This window comes from Pygocentrus nattereri, chromosome 7, assembly GCF_015220715.1.
Source record: "Pygocentrus nattereri isolate fPygNat1 chromosome 7, fPygNat1.pri, whole genome shotgun sequence".
NCBI classification, from domain to species: domain Eukaryota; kingdom Metazoa; phylum Chordata; class Actinopteri; order Characiformes; family Serrasalmidae; genus Pygocentrus; species Pygocentrus nattereri.
In genome coordinates, this window is record NC_051217.1 from 9,255,001 (window position 1) to 9,277,274 (window position 22,274).

The window sequence follows — 22,274 nt, forward strand, 5'->3', positions numbered from 1 at the left end:
TTTGGATGCTGTTGCCACACCCGTACCAAAATAGTACAGTAATGCAGGATTTGTTATACTAAATAGCCTGTTGCCTATTACTTTCAATGTTGCACTTTGTTTGATTCATGTTATGTAAATAGGCTGCAGATTTTTTTGATTAAAATGTATATTAGAAAGTGCTAGAAATCTGCTTGTATTTTTCATTTAGCCTTCATAGTGTGAGCTTCAGGTGGAAAATGAAAAGGCTAATAAGAATTGTAAAAAATTCATCATCTACCAGTTTGACTGAAAATAAAGAAATCATAATTGGAATTGTGGGGCAGTGCTGGACGTTAGGGAACCAGCCTCGTGACCGGAAGGTCGCCGATTCGATCCCCAGAGCCGACAGTACATGACTGGGGTGTCCTTGAGCAAGACACCTAACCCCCTCTGCTCCCCGGGTGCTGCGGATTGGGCTGCCCACTGCTCCGGGCAAGTGTGCTCACTGCCCCTAGTGTGTGTGCTCACTAGAGTGTATGTGGTGTTTCACTTCCCGGATGGGTTAAATACAGGTGAAATTTCCCTGTTGTGGGACTAATAAGGGTCACTTAATCTAATCGAATTGATCATAAAAATTCTTGCTTTGTGTACCTGTAGATCCCTTATTTAAAAAATTGAAGGTAATATCTATTTTTAGAATATAGATGAATGATGTGCGAATAGCAGACTCATTTAATCAGGACAGTTGACATTTATCTTGTTCTGTAGGAGTATCTGGATGTCCTGGGCAGACCCATGGTCCTGGCTGATGCCAAGCAAGTGCAATGGACCAATGTTTACCTGGATGCACTGGTATGATGTCCTTATATGGTTACCTATATTAGCAAATGTATATTTATACATACTATATTTTGTTCGATAGACTTTCATGTGTTATTACTTGCAATATTGCATGAAATGAGTGATGTTGGGTAAATATGCATCCACATGAGTCTCTCTGACATCTGTGTGACCTTAGGAGCTGGGTTTGGTCATTACAGGCACGCTGCCCGTCTTCAACAAGACAAAATCCAAAGAGGATGGTTCCCGCAACCAGGTCTCCTTGAACTTTCTTATCTGAAAACTCTGAGACGTGCAACAGCTATCTGAATCAATGACCTGAGAGTAGAACACCAGACTTTGGAAATCAGGCCCAAATGTCTATTAATAGCCGTGTCCCTGGAAATGTGTGATATTTTGGTCACTTTAATTTGGAAAAAGTTAGTAGTGACGCAGAACGCTTTATCTGCAGGACATAGTGACCCTGGGGACAATAACCTTTTGGGAAATTAGACTGAGCAGCATGAAGATATTCACAGTTGTGGGAAGTAAATATTATGGGATAATTTTGCTTAATGAACAGTTACAAGTCAAATTAGTCTCCTCAGCCAGGGAAACTGCATTAGTCAGTGCACTGTTTTTATATGTAATTGAGCTGTGGTTACGTTGTTGTTGTTGTAAAGTTAACCGCTGTTAGGGCTGCACATTATATTGTTTGTTGTAGCAGTATTGGCATTTGCAGTTCAGATATAGCAAAAGCCTGCAAAAAGTCATTGTGTACTGTGAGCGTCCTGATGTTCCAGATGAGTTTTGTGATTGTTGAGTTACACTGAGCAGGAGTCAGTGAAAGAAAATAGCCCTGGTCACAATAATGCAGGCATTTATTATATCAGGATGTATAAATAGGTTGATAAATAGCTAGATTATTTGAGATATTTAAATTGTGAAATCAAAAATTGGGGCTGCCATGCAAATGAACAAAGCCACTGCATAATGGCACTATGTAATGAATACATTCTGAAGAGGTTTATTTTGTCCGCCTATGTCACTATAACACAATGCACCACTTTTTAACACCTTTTGACAGCCCTGCTTTAAATGAATCTTGTAAAAAATACATGTAATAATGCATGCATGTAGTCTTCAAAGTCCTTAATATGCTTCTAAAAAACTGCAAGGTGCATTACAATTGTAGTATCTAGCAATTTTAAAGGGAAATCCACTATTTTCTTCTAAATTTCAGTACAATTCAAACCTTTCAGATGAAAATAAAGTCGGTCAAAGCGGGTTGATGTAAAATGCATCAAACTTAAAAAAAACTGACTCAGAACTGATCCGCTTGTTGTTTATAGAATCCAGACACGACACTTGACATATTTAACGTCTAGTTATTATTACAGATGGATATGTATTAATACATGTTACAGGTTTTCTTAAATGTTATTGAATACACTGCCTGATGCCTGAGACATTATTTTGCAGTTCTGAGGTAAGACTTTGATCTAGAACACATTTATAAAACACATTCTGGATAAAGAACTACATGTTGTAAGGAAGGAAGTTGTAAGGTGAAATAGTTCTCAAAGAAAACTTTTTTTTCCAGATTTACCACTATCTAACCTTTAGCAACATTACATAGAACAACTCAAACTCCTGTATGTTCACTGGTCATTTTGGATGACAAATAAAACGGCTATATTGCAGTGTATTCATCATAACCCTTGGTTACTGTAGCCATTTTTGTAAAGGAATCTTGTCTACGATGAATCATATCACATCAAAGCACTCTGAATGACTTTCTTTACAACATGATTGAATTATATACAACATCTGAATAACTGCAATTTCTTTGTTAATTACAATGTATTTATGATCATGCTCTCGTGGTTTAAAGCATTGTTACTATGTTAGGTGTGTTTGAGTTGACTCTTTTCCTTTACATCATTGTGTGCGTCATTTTATTATGAACAGATCTGAATCCCAGTAAAATAAAATGATCTCCAATGCTCTTTCATCTAGCACCAGAACCAGCTAATTCTGGGTGTGATGGGTGTGGATGTGTCTCTGGACGACATTAAAAGACTAACACCACGCTTTACTGTGAGTATAAAACATGCACATACTTATCTCTAACGCATCACTCTGGCATAGCACACTCAATGCTACCAATTAATTTTCTTTTGTACTTTATAATTAAAGAAATTGCTTCATAATTTATGTAAGATTTCATCAAAGAAGAATTCAGTGGGGTGTAATCCTATGCAGATCTCGAGCAGTGACAGTCGTTCTTATCCTTTGTAATAACAATAACTGAATAAGAATAGTCTATTGTTCTGTGCTCGGGTCTTATGTGGCCTTGTTTCTCATGGCTGCGCTGAGCAGACACACTCTGGAGAGGATATAAGCTTTTATGCTCGTCTTGTACATTACACAAGCATCTGCTTGTACTTAGATTTGATTTGTAAATGGTTGTGATTTTCCATTAAGCTCTGAGGAGTGTTTCCAGATGAACAGACACTGTTGATTAACACACGCAGCGTGTGGATGATTGGCAGATCGGGCCGGTGTTGAGTGGAGGTTTTGGACAGTACCACTGCGTAGTGAGATTAAATAATGCTTCTCAGTGACTCAAACTCAGGACCAGACCCATTAGGCCCTAATGGGGATTTGGGTGATGCTGGTTTATCCATTGAATAGAAGTGCCACTCGCTATTTATCTTTCTGTCTGTTTCTCTTTGCCTCTCTCAGATTGGTCCTAATGGTTATTATTTTGCAATTGACCCCAATGGCTATGTGCTGCTCCACCCAAACCTCCAGCCAAAGGTACATGTATCATTTTTTTTTCTAATATGCATTACGTACTATACTGAATACCCATGCCAAAAGCAGCTGTTTGAGATTGCATGGGTTGAAAGGCATTTGCTGTCAGAATATTGCTTTGTTTCTCATATTTCTTTTCAAGCTTAAATTGCATTGTGTTTCTCTCTTCATCTCTTTCTCTCTCACTTTCTTTCTTTATTTCTGCCTCATTCTTTTCCCCTCTGCTTTCCATCCTGTTTCTTAGTCTTATAAATCGCATCTCAAGAGACAGCACTAGTCTGTTTGTTTGCACCTTTTTTCATTCTTTTGGAATATATTCTTAACAATTCAAACAGTTTTAGCACCCAGAAAGCAGAAGATAAAAGGACCTCGCCACATTTGTTTCCCCTAAACTTTACAGCTTTGTTTAGGTGTGTGTAAAAAAGCCTTGTAAACAGAGTTTTATATGTAGTTCTTATAAATTTTGCCCCCCTCAAGAAAAGAAAAGCCATTTAGCATCATTTATACCTGGCTTTTTCCATATATATTTTGTTTTTTCATTGACTCCGAACTCAAAACTGTTTTAGCAGAAGATCAAGGTCCCTTTTGATGCTGCCATCTAAGAACTGGTTCCTATGATCTGGAAACCATGCTCGACCCCTGATGTAGCAGAACTGTCAGTTAGCATACTCATTCAAGTGTGTTGAGCTGTATAAAGACTGATTTGGGGAGAAAATTGGAAAAAATTCCAATTACAGGAAAGATATATAGTATATCAAAAACCTATAGTTTAACTCTTATATCAAGAGACAATAAAAACCCATTTGGTCACAACTTTTTTTCCTTTCTTTTAGAATATATTCCCAACAGTTTGAGCACCTAATAAAGCAAAAAATATCAATAACTTACCACAGTCTTTCCCGTACACTTTGCAACCTTGTTTTATAGAATGGCCCCCCTCTCTCCCCTCTCTCACTCAGCACAATGCTAGTCAATGTGGGCATCTGTTGTAACAGAATTGGCCGTTTGTTAATGGTCTCCTACAAGTGTTAAGCTGTACAATGACATTGCATTAGTGGTACTTTAGAAAGATCTTCATGGGAATCAGAGGAGACATGCTAGGCATTACCCTCACAGCTTGGCAGATTTGTTTGAAAAGACCTACCTAGCAGATGAAATTGGACATGACCAGATGACATCTAGAACCTGCCACATTCTTTTTCTGTATACCTTGCATCTTGTTATGGTGTGTAGATAGCACATACACTCATCTGCAAATGTTTCTGGACCTCTACTTGAATGACGTTTTGTTGATTTTCTAAGTGAACAAGTCAACAACATCCTCTACAGGGAACAAACTTAAATGTGGCATTTATTTGCAAATTTTAGAGCACAATTTCTTTTTATTTATTTTGTTATTTTAACGTATTGGAAACAATAAAAGAAAATATGTACAAGCCCATTTTTCAAGCTGTCACATTCAGCAAATAAACAGTAATTAGGTATTAAATTGTCCAGAAGTATGTTTTCTGGTGAGGACGTGTACTTATGTTTCACTCTGAAAATCATCACACCAAGAGACAACAAAAATAATAAATAAAAAGAAATAGATTTTTATGTAGTCTTTCGCCTTGAGAGACTGGAAAAGTCCATTTCACCAAACATTATCTTGTTTTCTTTTTAACGATATTACATTTTTTCATTGACTTACTCTAAACAGATTTCAGCACCTAAAATACTCCAAACTGTTTTCAGCACCTAAAGAGCTAGAGATATGAAGAAGCTGTTAGTGATTCCGCATGGCCTTATTGCTGTGGATTTTTTGGAGTCCAGTTGGGAGGTCATGGATTTAGAATGTATCAACATGCATTTGCAGCATATGAATAAGTGTAATCAGGGCTCCGGTGCTCGTCTGCACATGGTCCATGGGCTGAATGCATTTTGCGCGTAACCTTTGCAGTTTGCCTGAAGTAATGCACAGTAAACTGGCAGTGAACTCGCATATATGTTTCTCAATTGATCCCAGCCATGTACATATCGGCCTATCTGGTGGACAAGGTGGAACCTCTTTGATTCTAGTATTCCACTACACATACAGGGTGGTATGCGTCGTTGACACAAAGCATATGCGATTAGTACTAGAGAGAAACCCTGGTGTGTGCTGTGAATGATGTCTAGGATAAGCAGGGCAGTCTTTTATTCTCAGTGTGGACATATTAAAAGCACCATCTATCACCTCATCACTGATAACTGCTGCCCACCTCTGACAAACCCTGCAGCTTAAGACGCAAAAGCTGGAGAAGTGCGCGTGAAGCATGATGAGAGTAGTTTACATTTTCCATGATTTAAAATCATATTGTAATCACAAGCCAGAGCGTGTGAGTTATGCACACATAACCGTGCGAGTATTTCAAGCATTTGCGATTCCTTGGCTTTAGAAGCCATGCACGCCGGAGGAGGTATGGCGCACGGTGCGGGAGAAGTGCCGAAATATATCAGCATTAGTGCTGAAACACTGAGTCAGCTGAGTGTGATGTGTGCTGTTAAAAGTGCATTAAAATAACAAAGCTCCGGGTCAGATATATGGACGGCATTAACTTTTACCCACAACACCAGTCAAATCAAATAAGCAGAACCTACTCCCTACTCTGAGTTAATACGACTGAGTGTTATGACAGGTTTCCATCTTTTCCAGAGTTATACCCCCTAGCCTTTAGATTAGAGGAAACAGCAAAGTCATGAACATGTTGCTCTGGCTTGCATTTCCATTGTTTTGCATCGCACAGCCTTTGAAATAACCTTAAAAGACAGAATGTCATTGCTTTAAGTAAGTTTATTCATATCGTTAGTGTGACCAAAGTAAACACCATAAATCACTCCCAGTAGAATCTCATGGTACATCCATGTGGAGAGCAGGCCCTACATTTTTGTTTTATTCCTAAAAGCCAGCTCTGATCAGCTCTGAAGGCTGGAGAGACGTTCAGACATGATCCAGTATGGTCACGGCTCTTGCACATTGATTGAGTAAGACACGTAGGCATGGGTTGAAACTCTGAACCGTGGACGCCGTACTTAACCTTGAGCAGCGTGGATGTGCAAGCACGAGCCCCTTAACCAGAGGGTGCCAGATATACTGGAAGCAGTTCAAAGTGCCACATGCAGGTCTGGGGTAAGGAACACAGGAGGGAATTTGTCTGCAGAAGTTTGGAGGAAGTTCTGGGGAAAGCTTTGGAGAGTTTTTTTTTAAGGAGACGTTTGCACACATTGGACGATGGTTGATTTGATTTTGATAATGTGGAAATGGCTCATGTGCTCTCACAGCACGGTGGCCTCTCGGTGCCAACTCCCTTCAGTACACACAGGCATCAGTTCAAAGCAGTCTGCTTTTTCACAAAGTAAAGCTAAGATCATTCCCAGTCCTTGCTTACTGTTTAGATATAGTGCAGCTTCTTTGTGTTTTCTTTCCTGGAATGATTTAGCCTTGTTTTTTTTCATGTTTTCCACTAGAAAAGGATACGGAATTGTCACAGCAGATTAAAAAACAAATACGCAATAACTTTCCATGAGGTAAGACAACAGTAGACTTACAATGGTAGAATATTAGGTCAGAATAAATAGTTGTATAGAGTAGACTGTGCCAGTCATAGTGTAGACTACTTTACCAATACACATAGTATTACAGCCTAGTGTCCTTCCCTTCCTTTTTGAACTTCTAGCTAGATGTTTGACCAACACTTCAATCATGAACTGCAGTGCAAACCTTTGAAATCCTCAGTCAAAAGTTTAAAATCGATATTTTCAATGTTAACCCTTCTGATCTTTCCATGCTCCACACACAAATGTGTTCTTTGTGCAAGGTTGGACCAGCTTTACTGAAGTCCCCTTTAATTTCATGCATTTGGAGTTTAGATTTGCTATATAAGTTTTAAATGCTACAAAACCAAGCTGGAATATGTTGCAGGCCTGGTGCCAGAGCAGGGCATCTGAAAACCATGGAGGGGAGGAGTTGGTTGAGTAATTTACTCACCAAGCCAAGTTCTAGCATAACTTGTAACTTGTCCTTTAGCAAACGTCAATGATAGCAGAGAAGGTTGCACATGCCAGTGAATTAGTTGTTATCTTTGAGATTAAATTTTTAATTTTCAAATGCATGCAAAACTGTTGTACTGTGTTAGCCCTACATGCTCTCTCTGGCTCAGTGTTACCCACCCTCTCTTTTGATTGATTATCTAATGAAAAGTTGCACATGAGGAGTGGAGCTTCTTCGCTTAAAACAGCATTAGGAGAACTGGTATTTTTGCTTTTGAGTTGTGGAGTATTGCACTGTGAGCATAGATATATGCACATATATGGCTGGGAGTCCCCCTCATGTAAATGTGTGTTAATACATGACACTACAGACTACACTCTCAGTTTTGGTTTTTTCTATGTGTAAACAACTGACATTGTAAGTGTAGTCTATAGTGTCCATATACCTGCATGACACGAGGGAGGGAGTCTGATTCTGCTGGGAAGTCAAAATTTAGCACAACACCTGCAAAGAACATCAAAAAAGAAAGAACCGTATCGACTTAAAGTGTAGAGTAATATTACAGAATTTTATCACAGGAAGTTGCAAACTTTTTCACCTTGAGATTGACCAAACTTTTTTCTGGAAAATCTGCAAAACTGTGAGACAGGGACGACACAGATCAAGTTACAGCCAATGTCTTAATCTTTTATAAAGACGTTGGCAGGGTCGTAACTCACAGTCTGCTGTCGAACTTTTGTTGTGTTTCCTGTGAGACCGTCTTGCATCCTTTTATCTCTTTTAGCTCTCGGCAACGAGTAAAAGCCAGTCTGAGATTTACTCTTTTCCGGCCTTTTGCTTGGTCTCTTTTTTTCTCTGTCTTGCTTCTTCAGTACTCCTTCTTCTTCTTTTTGTCAGTCTCTGCCATGATAGCCATTCTAGCTTAGTTTATCTAGCTGAAGAGCTAGCTAATTGTTGGTGTGTGACATGATGCCATAAAGTGTTGTGCAGTTCTCGCATGAGTTTTTGTGCCCCCTACTCTGAAGTTACATAGCGCTATAGTAGGTGTTCTGGGCCAGTGGCACTGACAGAGATGCTATTCTCCCTACTCTAACTCAATGTACCATGAAAATGATTTTGAAGCTATTATTTTAAGGTAAAACTGTTACAAAGAGAGCTAAATCTGATCTGTCCTATCAGTGTGACCTCACAAATTAAACTTAAAATGAATAATGTATTCTAATTTTCTTATTTTGCTATTTTGTTGTGAGTAGCTTGTTCAACCTCAAAACAGTTGCTATGAAAGTATGCATGTAGATGATATTTTATTACTTAATAATTTTTTATTGATGCTAAAATACTTGAAATATTGAGGACAACATCTAAAAATGTTATTCTAGTTTACAATATGTAATGCTACAATGTTTACTATTGAATTATTATTACGTATTATACCAAATAAAAAATGTGTGAATACGGTGCTTATCAAAAGTTAGAAACAACCTTTTTATTTAGTAAAGTGTCCAGTCAAAACAGGCAGTTAGTATAGATTATTCATTTTTCAGTTTAAAAAGAGGGGAAACATACATTTTACAGAAAAATACACAAAAGCCTCCAACACTTAGTATCATAGCAAATCTGTCAGTATTCACTTTGTCCACTCTTCACTTTTGTGCACTATACTCTCATTTTAACTTCTTCATCCTTACAGCTTTAAAACCATCAAGATACAGCTGTGTCCTCCCAGCAAAAGCCAAGGCCCTCACTAACTGCTTTCCTTCTTTTGAAGACACTAACATTCACACAAGCTACTACCTAAGCGTGCTTTAGCTGCCCTTCTGTAGTGGAAGGAGATATTTCTGATGAGATTAGATATGAGAGGAAGACAACTGAACGTTCTGGGTCTGAAAGGACAAAAAGGACCTAAAATTGCACTAGAACACCAAAAGTGGAGGTTTTTATGGACTGATGAGTCTAAATTTGTAATTGTGATCACTTGAATCACAAGAGGCAGAAAATGCCACCAACTTCTAAGGTTGAACTTTAGAAGTGTGAAAAAAATATCCCTGCAGATTTCTTTGAAAAGTTGAAAGCAAGTCTCCTGAAAAGAGTGGAGACTGTGATAAAGACAAAGCGTGGACACAATAAATATGAAAAAAAAGGTTATATTTAGTTGTTGAGGCTTTTGTGTACATTTCTATTAAATATGTTTTCTTTTTTCATGATACTGTAAAATGAATAATTTGGCTGTTTTGACTGGAAATTAAAAAATAATATGTCCAAAGCACAAATTCACTCACTTGAATGTGCACTTCAGATCAAAGAAGTATTCGTGGAAGGGTCATGTCCTACATTGCATGTTGACACTCTAATGTACAGTGTTTTTAAAAAATTGTATCATTCTGTCATTTGTTGAATTGCAAGGTCAGATTTTCCTTTCACATTTACCTTTAAAAGAACAATTGCTCTTTTATGGCTGGTGAGGTGTGTCTGCCCTGAAGAGATTTTTTAGGACGGAAATCAGGCATTTTGGTATTTCCTGCTGTCTCCGCCACAGCGCTCTGCAGATTAGGCAGCTAATGATGTTATCACAGCGCTGTTTTCCAGACACTTCATCACCATGCTGAGCAGTAATTACATCCATTTCACATCTCAGCCATTCAGCACTGGTGCCAGCCAGTTCTGATGATGCTGTAAAATTCTGGCCCGCTCTACAGGTTCCACATAATCTAGCTGTTCATCTGTAGGCAAGATTCTAGCCTGTCTTAGCTCTGAAAGGATGATTGACATGAATAGAGACGTGTATTTAAAGAGACAAAAGTATGAAGACAGAAACAGAATTGTTCCCTTGTCCTTTTTGCATTGTCTTTTTCGAAACTCTTCCAAACAGATTGTAATGTGCAAATCACAGATTTGCTCTCTGCTTGTTTTGTAGTCATAGTATCCCCTTTATGACATTAGGGTGATGTTATGCACAGGAGTGACATCCTCTTATAGTGGAGGGATTTGGGTGGAACATAGAGGAAGTGAAGAGATAATTCTTCTTCAAACAAATCCTTCCTGTTTGTAACAGGCATTCCTGATTGGCTCAAGCGTTCAGCATGGATGAAACTGTAGCTGGCCAGAAACCTGTCAAATCTACATTTTCAAAATGGATTAAGTACATCCATTCCAATGTTTTTCAATGTCCCATGTCTGTATCATGTCATTGATCACCATGGTCACTAATTACGATACATTTCCCTGTACTTAGAAAAGAACAGAAAACCCATTGACTTGAAAACTGGCCTACTTAGAAGTGGGCAGTTGCTGAATTTGAAATAGGTGACTATTATATGAATGTGAACGTAAATATGAAAGTACAACAGTGCAGGTCTTAGGATGTGATTGACATTGAAAAGCCTTTCCAAAGCTGTTCTTAAGAAAGTTTATTCATCTCTGTAGAGCAACATAATAAAAACATCAATTCTGGTTACATTGGCTTTCCCTAAGGTTATATAGGATCTATTTGAAATCAGGAAGGGACCTATGAAAACTCCACCTACACCTTTACACTGGTAACCTCTTTGTCTTCTGCTGGAAATAACCAGTCCCAATTATAACAAGGTGTACAATTACATTGTCATAAAAATCTCACAACAGCACCTTTTAACACTTTGTTTACATGCACTTTAGTAATCTGATAAATAGAAAAATCCAAATCTACATGAGTGAGCTAATATTTAGATTTTTTTTCTAAATTCACAACTTGCTCTACTGTTTCTTTGCAACTCACCAGTAAACTCCCCAAATAAGCATAGCATGTAATATAAAATTCAAACTTATAACCACAGTTTTCTCTGTAACTTCAAGTCTGTTTCCTGGTAAATATCCATTATGGTATAGCTGACAAAATCAGACGGTGCGTGTGTTTACATGCACTCAGTAATCCGGCTTTCTGCAGTTATTTGATCATTCAAATGACCATGTAAACGGCATACTCTGATTTCTTCATTCAGAGTAAAATGTAGAAATCTGATAAAGAGAGCTGGATTTTAGCTCAGTAATCAGATTTCCAAGTTCATGTGTATTCTTACTCTGATTTCTTTCTCATTTCTCTGTCTGTGCATGTGCAAAACAGACCGCGGTCCTGGAAATTAGCAAGCAGCATTACCGCAAAATGGCAGCTGAACACTTTTGAAGCACCACTGAAACCAAATACATGTTTGACTAAATGAGAGATATAAATAATGTTCATCTTTTAGATCATGTCCATAGTTTTAGGTAAGTGGCTTTATGTTTAAAACAAAAAAAGCAGCGGCATAAAGTTTGAGTTTTACAGTAATTTTACATCGTCTTTTTTTACGTTTATTGGACAATTGCAAAGCAGAAAAGCAATTACAGTCTGACTCATGTAGACCCAGAGTTTCCCGTTATCTGATTAGCCAAGTGCATGTAAAAACATTGATTGGATTACTGACAATCTGATGTTCTGCAGCTATCCAATTATTAGGTGAATTGTAAGAGCACTCAGTAATTGTTATTGAGGTCCATGTGAATGCACTTAATGATGCACAGTGTCACCAATGTGAAGCACCAAAAGCTACTTATAGTGCCCCCTTGTGGACAGTCAGAATTCAGTAATTGCACAATGACTAATATTATAAGTGCTTTTCAAATGAAATTATCGCTCTGTGAATAAAATTACTGTGATGATACTTGGTCTGTCCTTTTCTGTTGGGCCCTGTAATTAATATATTACTTTTATGCCTCCCTGAAGCCTCTTCTACCTGCTAATACTGGCATGTAGACAAATATTAAGAACATGTTGCTCCATCATACTCAGTCCACCTCTACAAAGGCCAGCAAATTTTCCTGCTACATTGGCGCACACGGAAACAAAATTTGTTTACATATTTCCACAGCAAATCAGATAATGGGGCAAGATGTCTTTCATATGCCAATCTCACGCTCTATATGCTGTGTGTATAGTAGGGGGCCTGTGGAAGATTGACGCATGTAGCAGACACATGTCAATCATGTGTGGAAGGTATTTGCCCCCACCCTGGGGAGGCAGTAGCTGAGTGCAGAATGACCTCGACACTTTGAAATCCTCCTGTTTCTCTGCCTGGCTCTCATTACGTGCTCCGCTTTCATATTCAGCACTGCTTCCCTCCCTCTTTGATTCTCCCTTTCGCTTTCACATGTCTTTCTTTCTCTCACTTTCTCCCTTTGTTCTCTTCATCTTTAATACATGCACATCTCCTCTCTCTCTCTCTTTTCTTTTTCTGAGGTCTTATTTTATTCATCCCTCTGCCTCTCTATGATTCAGTCTTTCATTTTCTTTCCCTTTCAATGTAAGCTCCAGCACAAAAAATGAAATGATTCAGTGCTTTATGTTATACCATGTATTCTTTAGCCTGTAGGGTTTTTTTTGTGTGTGATCATCATTCTCCTGTGTTTGCTTTTCATTTCATCATCATCAACCTCATCTGTGGCCATGTGCATGCTTGCTCTGTTCTCTGCATATGTCATGTAAGAATCTGCCTGTTTTATTTTGTCTACTTTAGAACTACTCACTTCATTTTTGTAACATTTATGACAAGTTCATGAGAAATGAAATACACAGTGTGCATGACTCACAAATATTATGCATTCCGAAGAGCGAACACTCACTGTCGACTCTTCTCAAAGCCATAAAATTAGAGCTTTATGGTCCAGTACTGGCAGTGCGACCTAGCGTCTGCTCTTATGGAGCCAGATATATCACTAAATGTATATACATGCTGTATGAGCACAACTGATAACCTTTTATGAGACCTTTTGCTTATTACTTCAGTCAGTCGATCTTTAAAATAACAAACTCAGTGGGGGATCTAAACCTGAGGTGGTCATAGTGCCTGGGCCTCTTAAAGGCTTTATTATGCATGATGTACATCAGTGTTGCAAAAAGAAAAAAAAAAGGTTGAATCCTCATTTCCTTTTCATATGCAAAAGCAGCAGCTTCTGAAGCCTTAAGCAAGAAAATTAAAATACTTGCAGATCTCAGAAATGGTAACTTTATAGGAGAAGGCAAAAAGGGTCCAAAAGACCAAAAGAAATTACCCAAAATAACTTCTTGTTACGTCTGGTTTGGAGATGTGAGGATTTGTTCAGACAGCAGTGATGTATCAACTTTTAGAGTGTGTCTGTTGGACTTTACTTTGAAAAACAATAAAAAAAACAGAAAGAAAATTCAGACACATTCTTTTTGTACAGCGACAAAATATTGTTGAACCAGAATCTGAAGACATAATATTGTAAATCTGTAAATAGATAAAAATTATAGGTAAATATCTAGTGTTGTTGCAAAGCATATTCATTTATCAACCTTTTTTCTGAGCACATTTTCATCTTCTTAAGAGTAGAGTGAGGCACAAGTTAATTATAGTCAAGTTTTTTTTCTGCTCAATAGTTTCAAAAGTTTGCAAGCAACCTAAATATCTCTACTACAAATGAAAACATAAACTTTGTTTCCAACACCTAACATCTATGAACATTTGAGCCGAAAGTGGTGAGTGCAAACATAACTTATCTCATAGGTGACGTTAATGGCAAATGGAAGGGCCAGTTGTAACAGTCGCCAGAAGGTCTGTTAAACTGATACAAACACAACTAAAACATAGAAGAGGAAGTATCAACTCAATATGCTGCACCATCATACTCATTCCACGTCTACAAAGGCCAACAAATAAAAATGATTCATTAAAAAGAGTTTGTCAAATGTATTTTTGACTACAAAGTAGAAGAGGAAGTATCAGCCCAATAAAATTGAAATGTATTTTACTTGCATTATATTTGTAGCACCCTTTTGATGAATGCTGTACTTTTATGCCTCCCTGAAGCCTCTTTGAAAAAAATGGACTGTTTTGAATTCATATGGGGAGATTTTGGGAGGCTTGGTAACTCATCATGTGGTGCCTGTACTTTAGCCTGGCTAAAGTTGTTTACATGTTTCAAAATGGTACTGGATTATAGCCACCGAGAAACTGAACTACATAATATAGGAGTGAATTTTGTAAGTTACAAATAAGAAATCTAAGATGACAATGCTGTGGGAATTTGAGAGATGGCCAAAAGTACATTCGACCAGAACTATGTAAAATGTTCGTGTTACACTTCACTCTTCGTTAATTTGTGCCCTGCTCTCCTCTACCATTCAGCAGCTTCAGCCTTTATTTTCCATTTTACTTTAAGAGGCAGCTGTGTGCAGATGTGCACTCTCATTAATCTGGCTCTCTTTGTGAACTGGTTAGAATCCCAAATTCCAGGAACCTGTTACTCTGGACTTCCTGGATGCTGAACTGGAAAATGACATTAAAGTCCAGGTAGGGACTGCACATGCATAAACACACACACACACACTCACACACACACACACACACACACACACACACACACACACACACACACACACACACACACACACACACACAAACATTTTTCTTATTGACACTTCTATAGTCCTCCTTAAGTCTCGCACTAACAGGGTGATATATAATTAGGAATGGTTCGTTACTCTACACATGTCTGAAAAATGAAAAGAGAGAGAAGGAGTGAGTTTAATTAGAGTGTAAAATGGATAAAGGGATAGACACTGATATCTAGTAGAGCTAGCAGATGAAGCATTTCAGATCACAAGCTCAGAGTGAGGATCACATGCAGTAATTCTAATAGCCGTTACACGGTGATCTTGATTTTATGTTTTGCAGATGATGTATGTAAGGGTGCTTCAGAACTGGTGTAAATGGTCCACAGTAATGATTGTCTGTGGTCTCGACATAATAGCTGCAATTCTTTTATAACCACATCTGGATGTTCAAACATTTTCCATACGAGAACATCAACCGAAACAAGCCATAACCAGTTTTCTTACATTGAATCCAGATAATCATTAGTGGTATCTTAGCATTTGTACTTTCTTTAAAATAAACCTCATCCCGATACAGGGCAGCCTTTTAAAGAAGAAAAGGGCTGGTTGGCACATTTTATATATAAACTGCCTTTACATTTAGTGAGTATTTATGATGACTAGCCCTTTAGAAATTGCCCAAAGTTTTTCTTCATTTTGGAGACACAAGGTTTTGTTCCAACAGTAACCATATCGCTGTGGTCGGAAGAAAACCTTGTATCTCCAAAAAGGTAACCTTACAGGAGAAGGAAAAAACCTGCTTTACTTTCAATGTAAGTCAATGGAACCAGAATTTTTTCCACATCATTTTGGGCCGTTTCTTTTGGTCCATTCACCGTGAAATGTACACACAATGTAAAGGACAACTGCTATGTATATATGCATATATATATAATTTTTGTTGTGTGTATCTAATCTGTTATTTGACTAAAATTGAACAGAAATGGCTTTATATAAGTGTGTTTAGATTTGTATTAAATTAAAAACCCTAATTATTTTCATTGTTTTCATGCCAGAAACATCCACTGTGCCAACCACCCTGTAATGTGTGCCAACGCAGTCCATGTTGGGGCAAGTTGGCACAAGAGCACAACATGATTTTGATTAGGAATAAACTGACTTTATGAGAAACAGAGTTAGAGTGGTTTTTATTTGGGTTGTTCTAATGAGTGGGAATATGACAGAGAAACTGTGCCAACCAAACCCAGCCTGCATTTTCAGTGCTATAAAGATTGATCTAAAGTAATAGTGCTTGTGGTTGAGATTTTAAAAAGGCTTGCTTTGTGTGGTCATCAGGCTACCCGAACATTCATATCATCAAATGATGAACCAACGTATTTCTCTCTTTCAGATAAGAACAAAGATGATTGATCGGGTTCCTGGTGAGAAGACGATTGAAACATTGGTCAAATCTCAGGACGAGGTGTGTAGAAATTCTATAGAATTTGTTCAGCTGGACAGTGGCGTAGACCTTTTTGTATTATATATCATCTAAGCTTTTTTTTGATGTCTGCTGTTTTGTGCTGTCAGAGATACATTGATCGAGGAGTGAGGACTTACACTTGGGCACCGGTTAATGGCACAGACTACAGGTCTGTTCAAGCATTTCCTTTCCATGTACTTATTTAGTGCATTCCTGCTTGCTTTACTGATTTATCTTATAATGTTTCAGTAATTACTTTGTTAGCTAAAAATCTTTTGTTCCTGTGTGTGTGTGTGTGTGTGTGTGTGTGTGTGTGTGTGTGTGTGTGTGTGTGTGTGTGTGTGTGTGTGTGTGTGTGTGTTCTATAGCTTGGCCTTGGTTTTGCCCGAGTACAACATGCACTACATTGAGGCAAACCTAGTGGACCTAAAACAAGCCATGTGTGAGTATTGGTGCTTATTTTGGAGTGTTTTGTTTTCAACTGTAACTGCTCTGCTTTGTCTGTGAGTAGGATGAATGACCTCAGCGGGGCTGGTTTGTAGAAGCACATCCGCTCCAGGTTTCTGTGTCTGCAAATGTGTGTGTGTGTGTGTGTGTATGTGTGTGTGTGTGTGTGTGTGTGTGTGTAGGTGTATATTTGTGAGTTAGATCGAGTGATTTCAGTATTTTAAGGCTGCATGCTGTGTGAAGTTGTGGGCCAGTTGGCCTCCACCCATTCTAAGCAGCAGAGCCAGGCTTTGATCTGGACGCTCCCCAGCACTGAAGCGTCTGGACTGGACAGACAGAACACACTCTACCCCTAGAGCTCTGTTGCATCCAGCCAGCCAGATCCACACTATAAGCATGCACATACTCACAGTGCACACACACAGTGCTCACATTCCTGAGTAATATTCCCCTCAGCCCATTAAAATCCTGTATACATTCTCATACATGATGCCTTGGCTTATCGCTCCTACTGCTTGAACTCACTGATTACTCACATGCTTGCTTTCTTGTTTGGCCGTAACCTTTTGTAGTTTGTCATGTGTGATGAAAAGCATCTCCCAGTCAGATTGTATGCATGCGCACTGATATGCGTTTCAGCTTTCAAACCCTGCGGCGAGCCAGGAAGTTTCAGGCACATTGTACAAGAGATATTATATCCAGTTTTTATGCTGTGCAGAATGACCTGTGAATATGGAGCTGCAATGCAAAGCCCACAGAGACCCCCTACATATTCTTTAGTCACATTCGTTTGTGATGTGATTAGTCTAGCTAGAGGATCAGTATCATTAGGTAATTGTACTTCATTACTATACATAAGTATTATTTTGGAATTTTTGTACACTCATATTACACTTAGACTATTTTATACTTAAATAAAAATTCAGAGAGAGAAGACATACTTTTCACTCCTTACATTTTCATTCAAATCTTAAAAGTATTCCTGATGCAACTCAAAGGGCATTTTTAATGAAAAGAAGGGGCCAGGTTATCTTAAAGATAGCCCCAAGCAACCCTTATGGTACAATGCCAAAGTTTGTAGACCTTTTCACAAATTTTGGCATGCTTAAAATGGTTCTATTTATCATGTCAGATGGTCTGACCTCAGAAAGAAAATATGAAAATGTGTAATTGTTATAAAAATGTGAATTAGTTTGAAAAAATGTAGGTATAAACTCAAGTTCAAGGACAAAGGTTTCTGTGAGTGTGAAGTGGATGCCAGTTTAATTTGAAATTAGTCTGAAAAGTCAGCTGACATAACCAGACAGGTCAAACAGTGCAACTAGACCAGATTAGTTTAAATAATTGAAGTAGGCAATTAAAAGCTATGATAACACTAACTGTACTTAAGATAGAAGATGCACATGTACTGTATGTAAATACAAATACATATGCAGATATAAAAATGCACATCATTTTTAATAAGATTTTGTAAAAATAATTTTGAAAACTGTGTTTGTCAGTGACAGCTGGGACAGGTTTCAGTACCCCCTCGCGACCCTGAGGGAGAAGCGGCTTAGAAAATGTGTGTGTGTGTGTGTGTGTGTGTTTGTCAGTGATCCATATCAATAGATTGGTTAGTACTCTAAATACTAATACTAGATGCCAATGCTAGCTGTCACAGAGTTTCAGATTCAGAGTTTAAAACTCATCTTAAATTTTAACTGACTTGAATTTTAAACTAAAATTTTTTTAATGACCCTATAATAATTATGTTTGTTTTATTAGAACAAATGCTTGAACATGTCGTTTCATCACTACCACTACAACAATGACACCTCCCACACTTTACCGAAGTAGTGACTATAGTGATTGTTTCGGTAATGACAATTTATGCTAAGTTTGAGCATAACTCAAAAAACGCTAGCCAACATATGAACGTCTTTAGTGTATTGAACATATTTAGTGTTTAGTGTTTCCTTCTTGCTCTACTTTGGCTGAGCATTTGGCTGAGCGTTTGTTATGAACTGCAGTTTAGTCATCCTCAGCTCAAACATTCCACACTTTCCCTGTGCCACGTCAGAGTGTGACTGAATGTGCACCAGTGAGTGTGCTAGAAAAAATTTGGGGGCCAGGTTATCAGTATGACTGCTGGGATAGGCTCCAACACCCGCCCCCCGCGACCCTGACGGAGAAGCGGCTTAGAAAATGGATGGATGGATGGATGGATGGATGGTTATCAGTAATCATAATTCTGTAATTTTAGTATCACACTGACATATTTTCTCACATATCAGCAAATAACATATCAGCTACTGATACATCATTCTCTTGAACACAATATCAGTCAGAATGATCAGGTGTCACTTTTTAACTTCAACATAGATCTGCCTGTATCAAATAAACGTTGTGTCCCCAGCTTTAAAGTCAAACAGGATAACTAGTAAGAGAAGAGGGCAGCTTTAATGTGTCTCCTGCAATTTACCAGCAGGAATGTGTATGTGTATATGTATATGAGAGATTATTGATTCAAGACTGGGTTTGCAGATACATCAACTCTCTGTCTCTCCTTCACTGTGAGTCAGTAGGGAACATATTTATAGTGTTGTAAAGAGTCAAGTCTAGGTGGTAATGGACAGGTGGGAGTGGGCAGTATAGGGTCAGCTCTCTGTGTGCTTCCTCTGACTCTCCTGGATGCTTTAGCAGCCTGACTGTGCGCTTGGGGAGCTCCACAGGGCTCGTTTCTTTGAGTTGAAAGCAGAGAGTGAAGCTCAGACGCACTCAGTGAGAGATGTGTGGCTCTTTGGGGAGCCATGCAGAGGGAATGAGAAGAACAGGTGGATGAAAAGTCATCACCAGGCATTGTTCCTCCTGGCTTTTATTCAAATGCTTAACAGTAATGGCAGTACACTGTTAAAAATAAATGTACCAGAAAGGATTCTTTGGAGCGATGCTTAAAGGGAAAATAAAAAATCTGTTTTAAAAGCTAAGAAAACTTCTGATGATGATGTGTCATGAAGGTGGGAGGAACTTTTGAAAAACTAAAACAGCAACACAGACAGCAATTAAAGATGAACATCAATAATTTGGAGAAGAATAGACTTATTTGCATTTATAAGCACTCAGCTGGTTTCCTGACATGTTTAATGTGGAACGACAAACTGTAAAAAAAAAAAAAAAGGTAAAAAGCTACGAAGCTGTAGTCAGCTTCTCTTTCCCCAGCTTCTTGTTCAAAGTTTCCCAGTTTACCTTAAGTGGTACAGCAGCTAACCTTAAATTCTGGTGCCTCAGGTGCCATTTAAGGTGGAACGGGAAAAATTCAAGCAAGAAGCTGATGAAAGAGAATTCAGAATGTTGAGAGACATTTTACAAAAGTTTCCTGCCAGAGATGCGAGAAAAGCAGCTATAGCTGAACAAAAGCTTAAAGCTGAGCAAAGTATATGCATTTCGCTTATTATATTTTTTACTAGTACATACTAGTACTTTAGCACATACTGAGACATATTTACTGCCAAGGTGGTAAAATGGGCATAAAACGTTGTGGCTCCCAAGGTGGTTTGATTTTTGTTGAAATGATAAAATGGCTCTTCTTAATGTTTGGGTTGGCAACCAAATGTTGATCTGTATCACAATAATACTGCATTACTAAAAGCTGAAATATGCAAATGATCCTCTAACAAACATGATTCTTTTTTTTATTGTGTTATGAGCATCTTAACCAGCCTGAGATGTTTCAGATGAGTTTTTGTGAGACGTTTGATGAATCCGAGCATTTAGCAAAGGCCAGTCTTTAACTATGTCACATAAAGCATTCATTATTGTGCTTCTAATATATTACAGGGCATGGCACTATTACAGCATGTAGCAGTACAATGGCAATACTTTACTTTGTCCATATCATGCAGCCCTAAATGCCAGTAAACGTTTGTGGTTGCATGCAGTCAGTGAGACACTAAAAATGAGGCATGGAAATAATTACACAAAAAGCCAGGTCAGCAGATGCACCCCTAATACTACTGTAATTTCTGAACGTCTCACACACTTCAGAATACACATGCCGGTTCAGCATAGTCTAACAAGCATGCCTAACTACATCAATAAAGCCTTTAATATCAGGCAGCGAGTGCGTTGTCTTGTCATTACATGTTGTCTGATCATAGGAGACCTTAAGCAGAGCCTCCAAGCAGCATAGTGATGACAGAGTAGAGTTACAGCAATAGTTTAATGAAATTCACACATTTCTCTAAACCTTTTGTGGTTTCTGAGAGTCTAAGACATGCTGTTGTCTAAACAAAAACGAGAAAGTGTAAACAAAATGCAGGCTACAAGGTGGCTGCTAGTACTTCAGACATGCAGTTTACTTTGGTCCATTTTTACAGATGATGCAGTGTTAGAAACCACATAAGCAAGTCTGTTTGAAAATACTTAACAACTCAGTGCAGTTTGCGACAAGTGTGTGAGGATTTAGCCATGCACTTTTCATGCTGCTGAATGGAGGGTTATAAGCATTCATTACTTTTTAGCTCCATTGGCCTCATAGCAGTGAACAGACTGATGTTGAACAATGTTTGTTGAACAACTACAGACCTATGCAGAAGTCACAGAGCATGCTTTATTTCTTTTCCAGTCAAAAGATCTGTTAAGTGCAAGTTATTAATATCCATAACTCTGAAGACAGTAGATACAATAATTCACTTGCATATTGGCGAAGAGAGTCAAAGGAAGATAATTGGAAACATTCTTCTTGGAGAGAAACTCAAGCTCCTCTCCTGCTTCAGATGTGAAAAACTCCAAGTTGTTTCTGTCATTCTTGTCCACCTGTCCATCCTCCAGACACCCGAAAGACACCTCGATACTGGGTTTAGCGGTCAAGAAGCTGTTACTGAGAATCATAAATAGACAAAAAAAACAAACTAAAAGAAAAAAGGAGAAAAGAAAAACTTGCCAATCAAAGAAGATGCTTGCGTTCTCAGAACAATGGACTGGCCACCCCAGAGTCCAGACCAAAATACAATATTATATTTAGTTGTTGAGGATTCTGCGTAATTCTGTGTAAAAAAATGAACTTGTTCTTTATGGCTGTTTTGATGGGAAATTAAATAAGTGAAGAGTGAACCATTCAGCTGCTGCAGTAAAGCTTGTTTTTTAATCACTTGTACATTCTAATGATGTGGGTGGTTACTTCTAATGATTTCAGTGTATCAAAACCACAGTAATTCTTTATGCATGAATGTCCTGAACCTCAGTCACTCGTACAGAAGATCCACATAGGACACAGTCAGAATTGGACAAAGTGCAAGATGAAGCTACGTTTTTTTTGCATGTTTGTGTTTTGTTGGATCTCTGTATTCTCTTTCTCTTTCTTTGTTGCTGTATGTGTTGAAAGGAGTGATTACACATGGTTGTCT

General features: G+C 38.2%; 1 protein-coding gene across 5 annotated transcripts in view; it reads left to right on the top strand.

Annotated features, from left to right (window-relative positions):
- LOC108443125 (voltage-dependent calcium channel subunit alpha-2/delta-1) overlaps nt 1-22,274 on the top strand; it is a 130,448-nt gene that overhangs the window by 82,054 nt on the left and 26,120 nt on the right. For 2 of the 5 annotated variants that reach the window (XM_017723853.2, XM_017723937.2), the window contains exons 15-22: nt 730-813; nt 980-1,057; nt 2,800-2,880; nt 3,529-3,603; nt 14,863-14,934; nt 16,369-16,440; nt 16,548-16,609; nt 16,809-16,882. In XM_017723853.2, coding sequence (XP_017579342.1) covers nt 730-813; nt 980-1,057; nt 2,800-2,880; nt 3,529-3,603; nt 14,863-14,934; nt 16,369-16,440; nt 16,548-16,609; nt 16,809-16,882 — 598 coding nt within the window. The remainder of the gene's footprint in view (nt 1-729; nt 814-979; nt 1,058-2,799; nt 2,881-3,528; nt 3,604-14,862; nt 14,935-16,368; nt 16,441-16,547; nt 16,610-16,808; nt 16,883-22,274) is intronic. The other 3 variants (XM_017724021.2, XM_017724105.2, XM_037540063.1) reach the window with 2 other exon arrangements.